The sequence below is a fragment of the Theobroma umbraticum genome, unplaced genomic scaffold (genome assembly GCF_002168275.2).
Source record: "Theobroma umbraticum cultivar Fairchild unplaced genomic scaffold, ASM216827v3 scaffold_81.0, whole genome shotgun sequence".
Lineage (NCBI taxonomy): Eukaryota > Viridiplantae > Streptophyta > Magnoliopsida > Malvales > Malvaceae > Theobroma > Theobroma umbraticum.
Genome location: NW_018397268.1, coordinates 3875169 through 3886714, shown reverse-complemented (window position 1 = coordinate 3886714; position 11546 = coordinate 3875169). Strand labels below are relative to the sequence as shown.

At 34.4% G+C, this 11546-nt stretch overlaps 2 protein-coding genes across 5 annotated transcripts; both read right to left on the bottom strand.

The window, feature by feature from the left end:
- Positions 1-1078: 1078 nt before the first annotated feature.
- On the bottom strand, positions 1079-7751 carry LOC110425356 (UMP-CMP kinase 3-like). 4 transcript variants are annotated; one of them, XR_002446008.2, is made up of 12 exons: positions 7675-7751; positions 6939-7000; positions 6758-6809; positions 6544-6661; positions 5853-6009; positions 5616-5696; positions 5389-5496; positions 5228-5299; positions 3983-4039; positions 2788-3253; positions 2225-2384; positions 1289-1733 (listed from the first exon to the last, which is right to left on the bottom strand). XR_002446008.2 is itself a non-coding variant. In XM_021440253.2 (10 exons), exons 2-9 carry the CDS (start codon positions 6963-6965, stop codon positions 4025-4027), a joined length of 630 nt encoding a protein of 209 aa, XP_021295928.1. In that variant the 5' UTR covers positions 6966-7000; positions 7675-7751; the 3' UTR covers positions 2423-3253; positions 3983-4024. The 4 variants fall into 4 exon arrangements, 2 of the variants coding, with proteins under 2 accessions (XP_021295928.1, XP_021295926.1); XR_002446007.2 differs by having other exon boundaries at positions 1079-2384; XM_021440253.2 differs by lacking the exons at positions 1289-1733; positions 2225-2384 and having other exon boundaries at positions 2423-3253.
- Positions 7752-8520: 769 nt separating this feature from the next.
- Positions 8521-10982, bottom strand: LOC110425393 (protein NUCLEAR FUSION DEFECTIVE 4-like). The gene is made up of 2 exons (XM_021440297.1): positions 9211-10982; positions 8521-8685 (listed from the first exon to the last, which is right to left on the bottom strand). Exons 1-2 carry the CDS (start codon positions 10980-10982, stop codon positions 8682-8684), a joined length of 1776 nt encoding a protein of 591 aa, XP_021295972.1. The 3' UTR covers positions 8521-8681.
- Between the last annotated feature and the right edge of the window lie 564 nt (positions 10983-11546).

Sequence of the window (11546 nt, the reverse complement as noted above, 5' to 3'; positions counted from 1 at the left end):
CATAGTAATATTTAAATTATAAATAAAATATTATTATTTAAATGATCAGTTATTAATATTGTAAATAAATTATACATTATTAATATTTAAAAAATAAAAAAATCATGAATATAATAAAAATATTTTTTTATTTTTTATTTTTTATTCTAAAATTATTTTTACCAACCAAATATTACAATAAATTATAATAACTATTCTTATCTTATTCCATTCCATCGTACCACACTACATAATAATTATTCTATTATATTCTCATTTAATTTTATTTATACAAAATAACTATTCTATTTTATTAATGTCTATTCCGTAAATCATCCTTACAATAAGTTGAAATCCAATCTTTGACTCTAAAAAAATGTAAGATCTTTCCCCCTTAAGACTCTCAAACCTCGAGCAGCCTTTCCACTACATTCTGAAAAATTTTTAAAAAAAATGAAAAAACTACCCATACGAAAGGAAGCTTTCCAAATTTGTACAAAGACATAGTTCATGGTAAGTACATGTTCTAGACTCAAAACACAATCTAATTTGCACAAGGTTAGACTATAACTTTTATAATTCATAGACTAGTAGTAAATGTGTAGCTCAATTAAGCTAGTCTTTATGGAATATATTATTTTAATTCGATATGAACCATGCAATGGCACCAAGCATACAGGTCAATCCCATTAATGGATTTGTTTATGTTGAGATAAAAAATTCCAATTGGATTCTAATGGTGCAGCTCATATTCATTTCTGTCAAGAAATTATCAGAAAGAGGGGAGGGGGACTGGAGAGGTCAATACGAGTACTCAACAACAGCAGCCTTTCATTTTTAATGAATTAATTTTACCAATCTCAAGCCTATTTTATAAATTACAACTTTCTTCTTGCTATAATAGTAATAAAAATTCCTATGATGAGGTATGGCATTCGGGATGACCTAACAAAACAATCTGCAGAAGAAATTTGTCTACCTGCAGAAGAGGAAGCTGCGACTAGGCGTTGTAGGTGTAGCAGGTATTCTTGTAATTTTTGAAAATATCCATCCAAGTGCTTAACCAACTATATATACATGAGATAAAGATGTTTACTGGCATAAAGCTCCTAGCTAGACCTAGAGATGCATCTGGTGAAATGATATCCAGTAGTTAAATTTACGGACTTATACTTAAAGCTCCTTTAATACTAAGTACTAACTACTAAGAGAAGTGAAATGAATGAAAATAAACAAACTCACAAGGTAGCCAAATCTCCCTATGTTGCTCTGACTCTTTTAATTTGCTTCAAGTACCTGTACTAGACACTTATCTGAACCTCAAAGTGGCCATGGGAAGGGGGCCTTGAGACCCTCCAAATATAAGGGAAAAACCACAGAAATATTGAATGCACCCGTGTCAGACACATATCCTTATCCGACACTTCCTCCAAAGTCTAAGCAACATCGAAATCCCTTATAGTGATTGGATCAGCAAGACCAGCAGATGAGAGCACGAAAGAAAACAAAACATAACAAAGCAGGTACTCATAATCTTAATCTGGTCATGGATCAGTGGGGAGGAAGGAAAGAGCATATGATTATTCAAAATACTTGGAAAAAGAACATAAAAGGAGCACTCCCTTGGTCCAGTTTAGTCCTCCATACTTAAAAAATACTCAACAATACAATTGATTGCTTGATCTCTCTCTCTCTCTCTCTCTCTCTCTCACTAGTTGGGTTTGATTTGATTTCAGTCTCAGCAGCAATAAAACCTGTAACAAATTTTCTGGTTAATGTTCTGTACAATAATTAGGAAATTCGGCAGTAGCAGCGGTACAGCATCAGTCAAGCTAGACCTAAGTAGGACCATTGGCCTCTGAATACCAGCTTTGTAATATCTTTCAAGTTAAACTTATTAATAATCATCGGCCTTGCAACCTGCAGTCAGTTACTGGCAGAGTCTGAGTAGCACTCATGAAGCATTAGTAAAGTTCTTTTTACGTAATCTACTTCCTAATTGCCAACAAAAATCTATTTAGATAGGATAGCTTGTTTTCCTCATTCTTATTGAAGCTTTTTCTTCCTTATTTACTTTCCATTAGGACGGAATTTTTTTTTTAATCTTGCCATTGAAATGGTGCTAGCGATGAATGGCAACACCCCAGCATTACAGTCACAACGATAAACCTACAAATTCTTTCCATTTTCAATATTACCATGTCATAGCTATGTTATTATAATACACACAAATATGTAAACTTACATTATTCAAATCTTTCCTTGCATATTCCCCTGAAAGATCAACATGCTCTGTCGCCAGGAATAAGTTAACAGCAACAACCAGCAGTATTTTAAGCGGGGCCAATGATGTAATGAACTGATCAAGTAAGTTCCATTAGAGAACTTTTACAAGAAACTCACTCCTACAAAGGAAATGCATTTTCAAGTTAAGACTTCAATTTAGTACAGTAAAATAACAAAGGGATTGGACACCATCTTCCACAGAATAAGTACATGTTCAAAGGTTGGAATCTATGTTTTCTATAAAACAAAATGACAAAACAGTTTGAGTATGCTCACTACTAACTAAAGGTAATTTGATGAGGAAGAGTACCATTCCTGAAAGAGACACATATTTGCCAACTTAAACTAGTTCACAAACTTAAAAACTAACAGAGAAGGTCAAAAGGAAATTATTGTGACATTAACAGGAAAGTCAATGGTGGCAATGTTGTTGGACTTAACAAAGAATCAGATGTGAATAAGTACAAATACAAAAAGGAGAGAAGATCAAATTGAAGCAGTCAATAGCATTGCAACATCTACCTGAAAAGTGAACAGATGCTGTGGGATTTCCATCAACGTCATGTACTTCCAAAATATACCAGGAGCTTGTGATCTTATCCTCAAAGAGCCATAACTCAGAGAAATTTGTTAGTGATAATGTGTTTTATCTCCTTGTTCTCTCTCTCTCTCTCTCCAACTTCTTTATTTCTTTTGTTCTGCATTGTTACTTCAATTAACATGAATATAGATCTTCGTTCTTCAGGAAGATGGATTGAATAAATGACATAAAACTACACTAAGTTCTATGAAGCTTCAATCTTATAAAGGATTCAAGCACTGGTGCTAATGCCAACCACTAAAAAGAAAATTTGTTGTCAGCAGATCTTTTGCTTTCACTAACGGTTCAAGTTTGAATGAAAATAATCTTCTGCTGTAACATAAGTGGATCTTTTATTAATGTGGAAGGCAGCCCCTGCCCCATGGTAGCAATTAACACGCGTCCAGCCTGCTAGCATATTTAAGCGTATTAGCAAACAGAGGTGAGCTCTGTATCAAGACAAGGATAAAGCAGCAAACAATGAGGTTATGAACCACTTATTTGCAAATTTTAGCATGTTCAATCATGACACAAGCACTATACACATAAATGCCAATGTTTGTGCATTGTAAGGACACAGCCCATGATGATTAATGTGCAAAGAATAAAAATCTCAGCTTTGTAGCACTCACTATGGCAAATTAAAGTGCAAAGAATAAGAATCTCTACTTTGAAGCATTCATAATGGGTAGTTAGTGTGCTAAGAATTTGAAGTACTCACTGTGGTGGCAACTTAATGTGCAAAGAATAAGAATCTCAGCTTTGAAGCATTGGTAGTGGGAACTTTATGTGCAAAGAATAACAAGCAGGCAAATACGTTGGAGAAATGAGAGCATTAATTGTGATTCTAATAGTAATACTGCTATTAGAATAATAGTAAAATGACATGAATGTAAGGTATGAACCTCATCAAATAAATTTTAACCTGCTAGCATGTAAAACAAATGCCAGATAATACAAATATCCTTCAACAGCGAGGCACAGTAATACGATGCAATAATATAACCTACCTGGAGGAAAGAAATCAGTGAGAAAAAGTATGCATAATAAAGAAAGTGCAAATCAAAGATACTTTAAAACAAAAAAAAAAAAGAAAAAGAAGTATTAGTCAGTATCATTCACAGATAAACACGTCACCTCTATTTAATTGCTCTTTTATCTCTGGTAGTGTTGCAACACCTAGGCGGCGACCACCTGCATATGCAACATATACATCACTTAGAAGTGTAAGACGCAAAAGCTATGTCAACTAATCAAACAATTCTCTGGTGCTCTAAAACCCTTAAATATAAAACACTAGTTGTCCACAATTGTGCAAAAGCTATTTTTTTATTTGTAATTAATCTGTTGAGAAAAATTCAAATCATCCTCCTGGATACCTATTTAAACCAAAGCTCTCCTAAAAACTTTTTAACAATTAATTTACAAACTTCAAATATCAGTTGTTGACACTAAGTTACTCAAAGCAGTACACATTTCTTGAGTTCTTCTAGCAAAGGATATCTCAGCAAAAATTTAAACTTAAAACTCTGGAATGCAAAAAGGCTGTGGAGAAGTGCTACTCTTTTTCTGGTTTCATACCATGCTATGCATCTCCCCAATCAGATAGTTACTCTTTTCTTCCCTACAATTATTACATTTAATCATAGAGCAAGAACTTGAATAGATATTTTCTCTTTCCTATTGGCAAGATTCTATATCCTGCTTTTTGCACAAATCTCTAATGTCAGTGAGACAGAATTTATTCTTCTGAACCCTAAGGTGCCCAGTTCAACCTATGGACGGGTTTAACTTTTCTTGTTTCGTGTCTCAGACTATCTTCCTATACATTTTTATTACAATAGTGTCCTCTTTCCTAGCAATGATAATTTCTTTCACATAATATTTTTCTGAAAATTTATAATATTACTTTTCCTGAGATATGGCTTTGCAGCTTGACTTTGAAAAATACCATACCATTCATCGTTTCAATCAAATAGGGATCCTTTTTGTTCCTATGACAATGCATTCATTTAATAACATACCTATTACCAATGCAACTATGATTTGAATGGATATTAAATAAATATTAGAAAACTTCTAAAGCTTCTATAATACTAATGATAATTTCTTATGTGACGTTGCCTACCAATGTAGAGGCTCACAATCAATTAAATAATCTTAAAACCACTTATTTTGATGTTTAAATTTACAAAAATCGTATCAAGTGAGAGGGCAATACAGTGCAGAACACACTTCGATCAATACATCAAACATGATAATTAAAGTTACACCACATAATTTTACATTATAATATCAACAAATGCATCGATATCTCCAATCCTACTTTTGTTTTCCAACAAAACGGGGCACCTAGAGAATATTACACCTATGCCTCTTTACCTTCTCAACTTTTGTGGTGAAAATAACTTTAACTGCATCAAACACCTCTTCAATGGATTTCGCAGCATCAATCTGAAGGTTAAAGCAATAACTTTTGAGTTGAGGTCAACATATAAATCATTCAGAAAAAAACAGTACAGTGCAGTGAAGAAGAATTTCACCTCTAGAACCTTCCCCTTGGCCTTATAGTACTCAATTACAGGAAGACTGGACTCTAAAAACACCTTAAATCGCTTCCTTATTGTCTCAATGTTATCATCTTCTCTTCCCTTCATTACCAAGAAAAAGAAAAATAGATTAAAGAACAAAAAATTATGAAAGAGAGAAGAAACAAGGAAATCGTCTAATTCAAACCAATAGAAATCTGTCACAGAGAGCATCAACTAACCTGGTTTCTATTCAGAATACGCCTCTCCAGTTCTTCTTCAGGGCAATTAAAAAACAGGACAAACTCCGGCTCAATCTTAGTCTGCAGAACCACCAAGTTTTCAGCATGTAATTGAAGTCATTTTAAACTCTTTGGTTTAGATAGCATACCTAACTGAATGATGCTGAGATTAGGTACAAGACATGAACATGGATATATAAACTGAAAAATTATATGAATAAAGAATAACAGACTCACAACAGCTTCAAATGCTGCGCGGTTTTCTTCGTTACGAGGAAAACCATCAATTAGGAACTTGTTATTACCACTTTCCAACATTGCTTTTTGAAGAAGCTTAATTGTTAACTCAGAAGGAACAATCTTCCCTTCTTTCATCATGTTTTGAATCATGGTTCTGCAAACCAAAAGAGAATAATGCATTACATTTGCACAAAGCCAACAATAAAGAATACTCTACATGGAAGATGGTTTCAAGGAAAACAACTGATTCATACATTAACATGCATCCCTTCACTTCTGTCCTTAATCTCACAATGCAATAAACATGTAAAACATGGAGTTCAGTGTCAGGAACCAAAAGAGGTGTGTCCTTAGAATTTAATCAGAATAGATGATGCAAATGAGCCTATACAAAAACTGCAAGGATAAAATTTATTTTCCTCTAAAAAACTTGTCAATTAAAAATCTTCCATGTAAACAGTCTTATTTTGGAAAATCTGAACGGATCCCAAAAAAGACAAGCTACACATGATGTGCAGGAATTATTGCAACAAAAGGAGAATAGTCAATCATTAGAAACAAGGTTTTTCTCAATCCTCTTAAGTCAAAAAAGTTCATAGGTTGCATATTGATGCTAAATTTCAAATTTGCCTAGAATGCAAAAAGAAATGAATGCATATCTAACTTTTACAGGGGACACATGCCATACCCATTTTCAGAACCAGAGTTACGTTCTGCTCGAAGAAGATCTCCTGCGCTCAGATGGGTGTAACCAAAGTGTTGCACAATATTTGCACACTGGGTGCCTTTCCCGCTACCCGGTCCACCTTATCAATCAACAACAAAATTAACTGGCTGAAAAAGGTAAATTTAAAACTAGTAAAAGTCACAACAAAAAGGCAAAAAGACAAAAAAAGGCTTACCTAAAACAAAAACCACTATTGGCTTTTTCTCAGCCAAGCTAACAGTTACATCCTGCATTTAGATACTTTCTTCATAAGCTAATGTCATCTAAGAAAGATGATTCCATGACAAAAGATTCTTCATTTTTATCCCCTTTTTACAACAATAAGATCAACAGATAGATTCCATCATGCCTATTACCTTGCTTGCAGCATCGGAAGTTCCCATTAGTAAAATAGTAACTTAAAGGCTACACGTGTAAACTGCATAAGTCCAATAAATAAATAAATAAACAAAACGAATGTGCAAACACAAACACATAACTACTGCAAACAAATCACTCTTAACATCTAAGAAAAGGAACAAATACATAATTTTGCATAAAAAATCTCGCAAATAAAACATAATGATCTGTTTAAGTTTCCCATTCAAAATTAATAAGAAATAAAAGTAACTTAAAGCCCGTGTGCGTGTAAAACGCATAAATCCCAAAAAAAAAAAAAAGAGAAAGAAGAAGCAAATACAAATACATAACTAGTACAAACAAATCAGTCTAGCATACAAGAAACGAAACAAATCCACCAGTTTGCATCGAAAGCTTTCCAAATAAAACGCGATGATTATGTTCGTTTTCCACACAAGTCCAGAATTCAAAACAAAGTAGAAGAGCTGCATACTTAAAACCGCACTAAAAAAAAAAAATTAAGGACATAGCTAAATTTGCAAAAAATCATAAATTCCAGATTATATTCAAACGTTATTAAACAGCCAAACAATTTAATTAGTTCGAATCAAAATTACCTAAACCCTAGAGTGATCGACTCTTTTACACATCTTTGAAATCAGATGATAGCTTAAGGCCAAAGTTTGGCTGCCACTAAAATCACGGCGAAGAAACGAGAGAGAGAGAGAGAGAGAGAGAGAGAGGAAAGCTTACCTTAAGGAGAAAAGAGAGTATGGAGGGAAAGGAGACTTGATCATTAAGTGCGAGCAGCGCAGGCTTTTAAATAGACGAGTTTTTAAATTTGGTCGGAGTGGAAGGGTATATTTGGAAAATCATGAGGATAAATTTTGTGAGTAAATTATGTGTAATTCTTAAAATTTGTCCTTACGAAAATTTATAAATCAGGAACTCACGATTTCAATTCAAATCATCTAATAGGTGGTAGATGATTCTTATGAAATTTGTGACATTATTTCGACTTTTATACCTTGGAAAATAATTTCATATATATTTTTAATTTTAATTTTTGTAATACAATACGAAGCTTTTTAAAATTGAAATTAAATAAAAAATTTTAAACAAATAAGTAAGATGTGGCCAATTAACATTTATAAGATGTCATGGATTATCTTTTTCCCCACTTAAGATCAAGATTTCTTTAATTTCTTGTTCCAACTGTAAACTCTATGAATGCATTATCCCATAACCAATTAACTATGGGTAGAAGTACTGGTCTGCAGTCCATATATATACTGGTCTTTTAAGCCTGAAATGTTTTTTTTTTCTTTTTTTCTGAAAGAGATTTAATAAGGTGGCTTCCCCTTAGCTCTAGCTGGTATGTTAAAAAGGGTACCTTAAAAGTTTATTATTTTTTAAGAACCAAGGCAATAAAGAAGATGTTATGCAGTCTGATGAAACAACAGAGCTAATAATTTTGCTACAGTCCTCAACCCAAATAAAGTGGGCTGCCTCATTACAAATACCATCTCTTGGAATACGTGTTACAACCAATGGATGTAGGAAATCACCTTCATTGAAAGCCAGCCTTGTAATGCTCACCATCCAAAGTTACCTCAGATTCCCCTGCTGCAGCTATTTCTAATTAATGGGGTTTGATGGCTGCAAAAGCTTTGACTGCTTCGCCGACAAGAGAAGCTGCCCCTGCCTGCAACTTTGCCATCTTGATCTTGAAACAGCCAGTCCGGCAGAAGACAGGATAGCTATCTGGCAAGGTGAAAGTTTTAGCATACCACAGGTATACATAATTGAATTGAAACATCAGTTTCAATTCAATTACCAAGGAAAATACAAAAGAACAAAAGAGCCCTCCACCTGGAGACCATCTTCTATGAATGCAAGATTGCCCCAACTTTTCCTTAGTCAACAAACGTTGAGTTTGTTTCTGCCATTAAAATAGTTAGGGTTTCAGACTTTTCTCTAATTTTGAGGGCATGAATCCACCTAATTTTCTCCTTTTTCCTGTCCTCTTAACTTGAAAATTTAAAAGAACAAAGACCTTAACATCACCAATCTATTATAACCAGCAAGAGCAAAGTAGCCCTGCAATTGACTTGCGTCAGTGCCATTGCATTATCTAATCAACCTTTGGCTCAAAGTTCAAAGCATTGCACAATCAACAAATTAAAAACCAAATAAAAGAAAAGGACAAGATGTTCAGTAATGACAGAAAAATGCAAAAAAAAAAATTACAGTGAATTGGATCTATTTTTGTCACTTTACTCCCCTTACTTTTTCACCTCTTGGATCTCTTGTGCTTGTTTCAAAGCCATTTCCTTCTCATTTGCTTCCATTTCATCCCTGAATCTCTTATAGATATCTCCACTATAGTATTTACGAGTTCTCGCAACCAAAATCAGTGTAACAAAGAATGCAAAGAAGTTAGCGGCAGCAAGAATTAAGAACGATAGCCTGTAACATTGTTTTCCTATGCAAATCAATTCCTTCACCATTGATCTTGTCAATCCCTTTGCTGCCAGCTGCTTCAATGCCTCTCTATCATAAAGTTTCCCAACAACTCTCACATTAAGTATGTATGACCCAAGAGGGCTCGCTAATTGAGAACAGTTGAAAAGAGTTGAGTAATATTTCAATCCGAAAAGCTCAGATACAATGGTGAAGAGCAATGTGAGCTGTGCTCCATATGAGAATCCTAAAACCAACGACGCAACATAAACAGAACCACTAAAAGGAAAGGCGATAAGTAAATCTCCAACGGCAGATAACAAAAGTGCAAATGCCATTATTGATGGTCGAGGTACTTTGTACTTCAACAGAATTTTTTCAGAGACAAATCCGGCGAAAACTCTACCAAAATAATTCCATATGCTAAGTAGTGAAACAAAGGTAGAAATGGTAAGTTGTGGATAGCCCAAGGATTCACCAATTTGGCCTAGATTGTCCACGGCTGTTAAGCTGCAACCCAATCCACAAAATGTAGCAACAAAAAGGAGCAACATGTCTGCACTAGTAAGGGCTTGGAGAATGGTGTAATCTTGACCTCTTTTAGGTCGCTTGCAAATATTTGTGCAGCACGAGTCTTCCTGATTCTTCTTCACTATCTCAGTCTCTGTACATTCTGGTTCTATCTCAGATTTTGATACCGTCTCAGTCGGTGGTGTTACCTCAACAATGATACTAGTGGGGGTGGTGATTTGTTTCCTATGCTTCCAAGTATAATATTCTTCTCTTATGGCAATGGCAAGGGGTAAAAACATCATCACACAGACTACAACTGCACTTAATGCATAACCAAGACGAGGAAACCTAACCTTTTTCTGAGCAATGGTTAGTCCCATGAGCAAAAAAGCTAGAATAACTGAAATTGTCAGATATTCATAAAACACTTTAGATTCATTAGGATGTCTAGAGATCTTCATTATTCTAATGTTGTAAACAAAAACCAAAGAAATAGCAGCCGGTAGCCAGCCAATCAGCAGAATCAATGACTTTGAATCATTCCCATAGATAGCGTAATAAAGCTGTGTAAACACAGCTCCACTCAGCCCTACAAAGCCCTTCATAAGCCCTAGCATTATCCCCCTACTTTCTGGGAAGTTTTTCACACAAGTAACAAGTGAACCTGTATTGGCAAAGTTTTGTGAATTTGCACCAATGCAAATATATGCACACATATGCCATACCTGTGGGGTGGGAATTTTTTTGGTCACGGCGCACCATATCATAAAATAACCGGCAAAATTCATGACTGCACCTACTAGCAAGACGAACCACGTAGGAGTTACCTCAGCTAGGAGGCCGGAGAGGACTCCAACATTGGCTCCAAGGTCCTTGAATGTGCTCATCAGGTTGAGTGTGGATTGATCATAGCCTAAAGTCGCTTTAATATCCTTGGAATAGACACCAAAAAGATACGTTGCACCAGCACCTGCCATGATTAAGAATGATGCAAACATCATGAACCATCTGCCATTGATGACTTGAAACACGAAACGGCAGCAGCCACAGCCGGAGCCGCCATTGTTGGTGGTGCTGACCACCATGGTGTGTTGCTTGTAAACCTGTTGGTATTGAACTTAAATTTCTGCCAGAAAGGTGAGTGAAAATTTTTGAGAATTATTAACGAAGGGAAAACGCTGGGTTAGGGTTAAATATATAAAATTAATTATAAAACAGAAGATACGGATAAGAAGATATTAAGTTTTGTTGAGATAAATATGGATATTTTATCCTTAAAAATCTTCGAATTTGAGAAAAATCAGAGTCCTGGATTAGTTGGAATACAGGTTTTAACGATACAACAAAAGAATTTCAATTCTGAAAGATTTTTGAGAGAGATCGGATTTGGCTTTTTCAATATGGAAAGAGACCCAGATGGGTGGGAAAGTAGGTTTAGTTTAGTTTAATTAGTATTTTTTTTATTTGGTTTTCTTTGTTGTTTTTTTTTTCTAAATTGTAGTATACATGGATGTTGAGAAAATTTACTATGAAGTCATTCAATATAAAAGGATTTAATTTTTTACTATTATTTTATGTATAATTAGTGGAATTATTAAATTTTACTATCGAGATTAAAATATTTATTATTATAAATCTTTTTAGTTATC

What these genes read in the sequence shown, in the direction of transcription:
- LOC110425356 (XM_021440251.1), bottom strand. Translation starts at nt 6,965, where the DNA reads ATGGGAACTTCCGATGCTGCAAGCAAG. An exon ending in AACTCTGGTTCTGAAAATGG is followed by an intron (nt 6,010 to 6,543) that starts GTATGGCATGTG and finishes TTTGGTTTGCAG; the next exon opens with AACCATGATTCAAAACATGA. An exon ending in GTATTCTGAATAGAAACCAG is followed by an intron (nt 5,497 to 5,615) that starts GTTAGTTGATGC and finishes TTGGTAATGAAG; the next exon opens with GGAAGAGAAGATGATAACAT.
- LOC110425393 (XM_021440297.1), bottom strand. Translation starts at nt 10,982, where the DNA reads ATGGTGGTCAGCACCACCAACAATGGCGGCTCCGGCTGTGGCTGCTGC.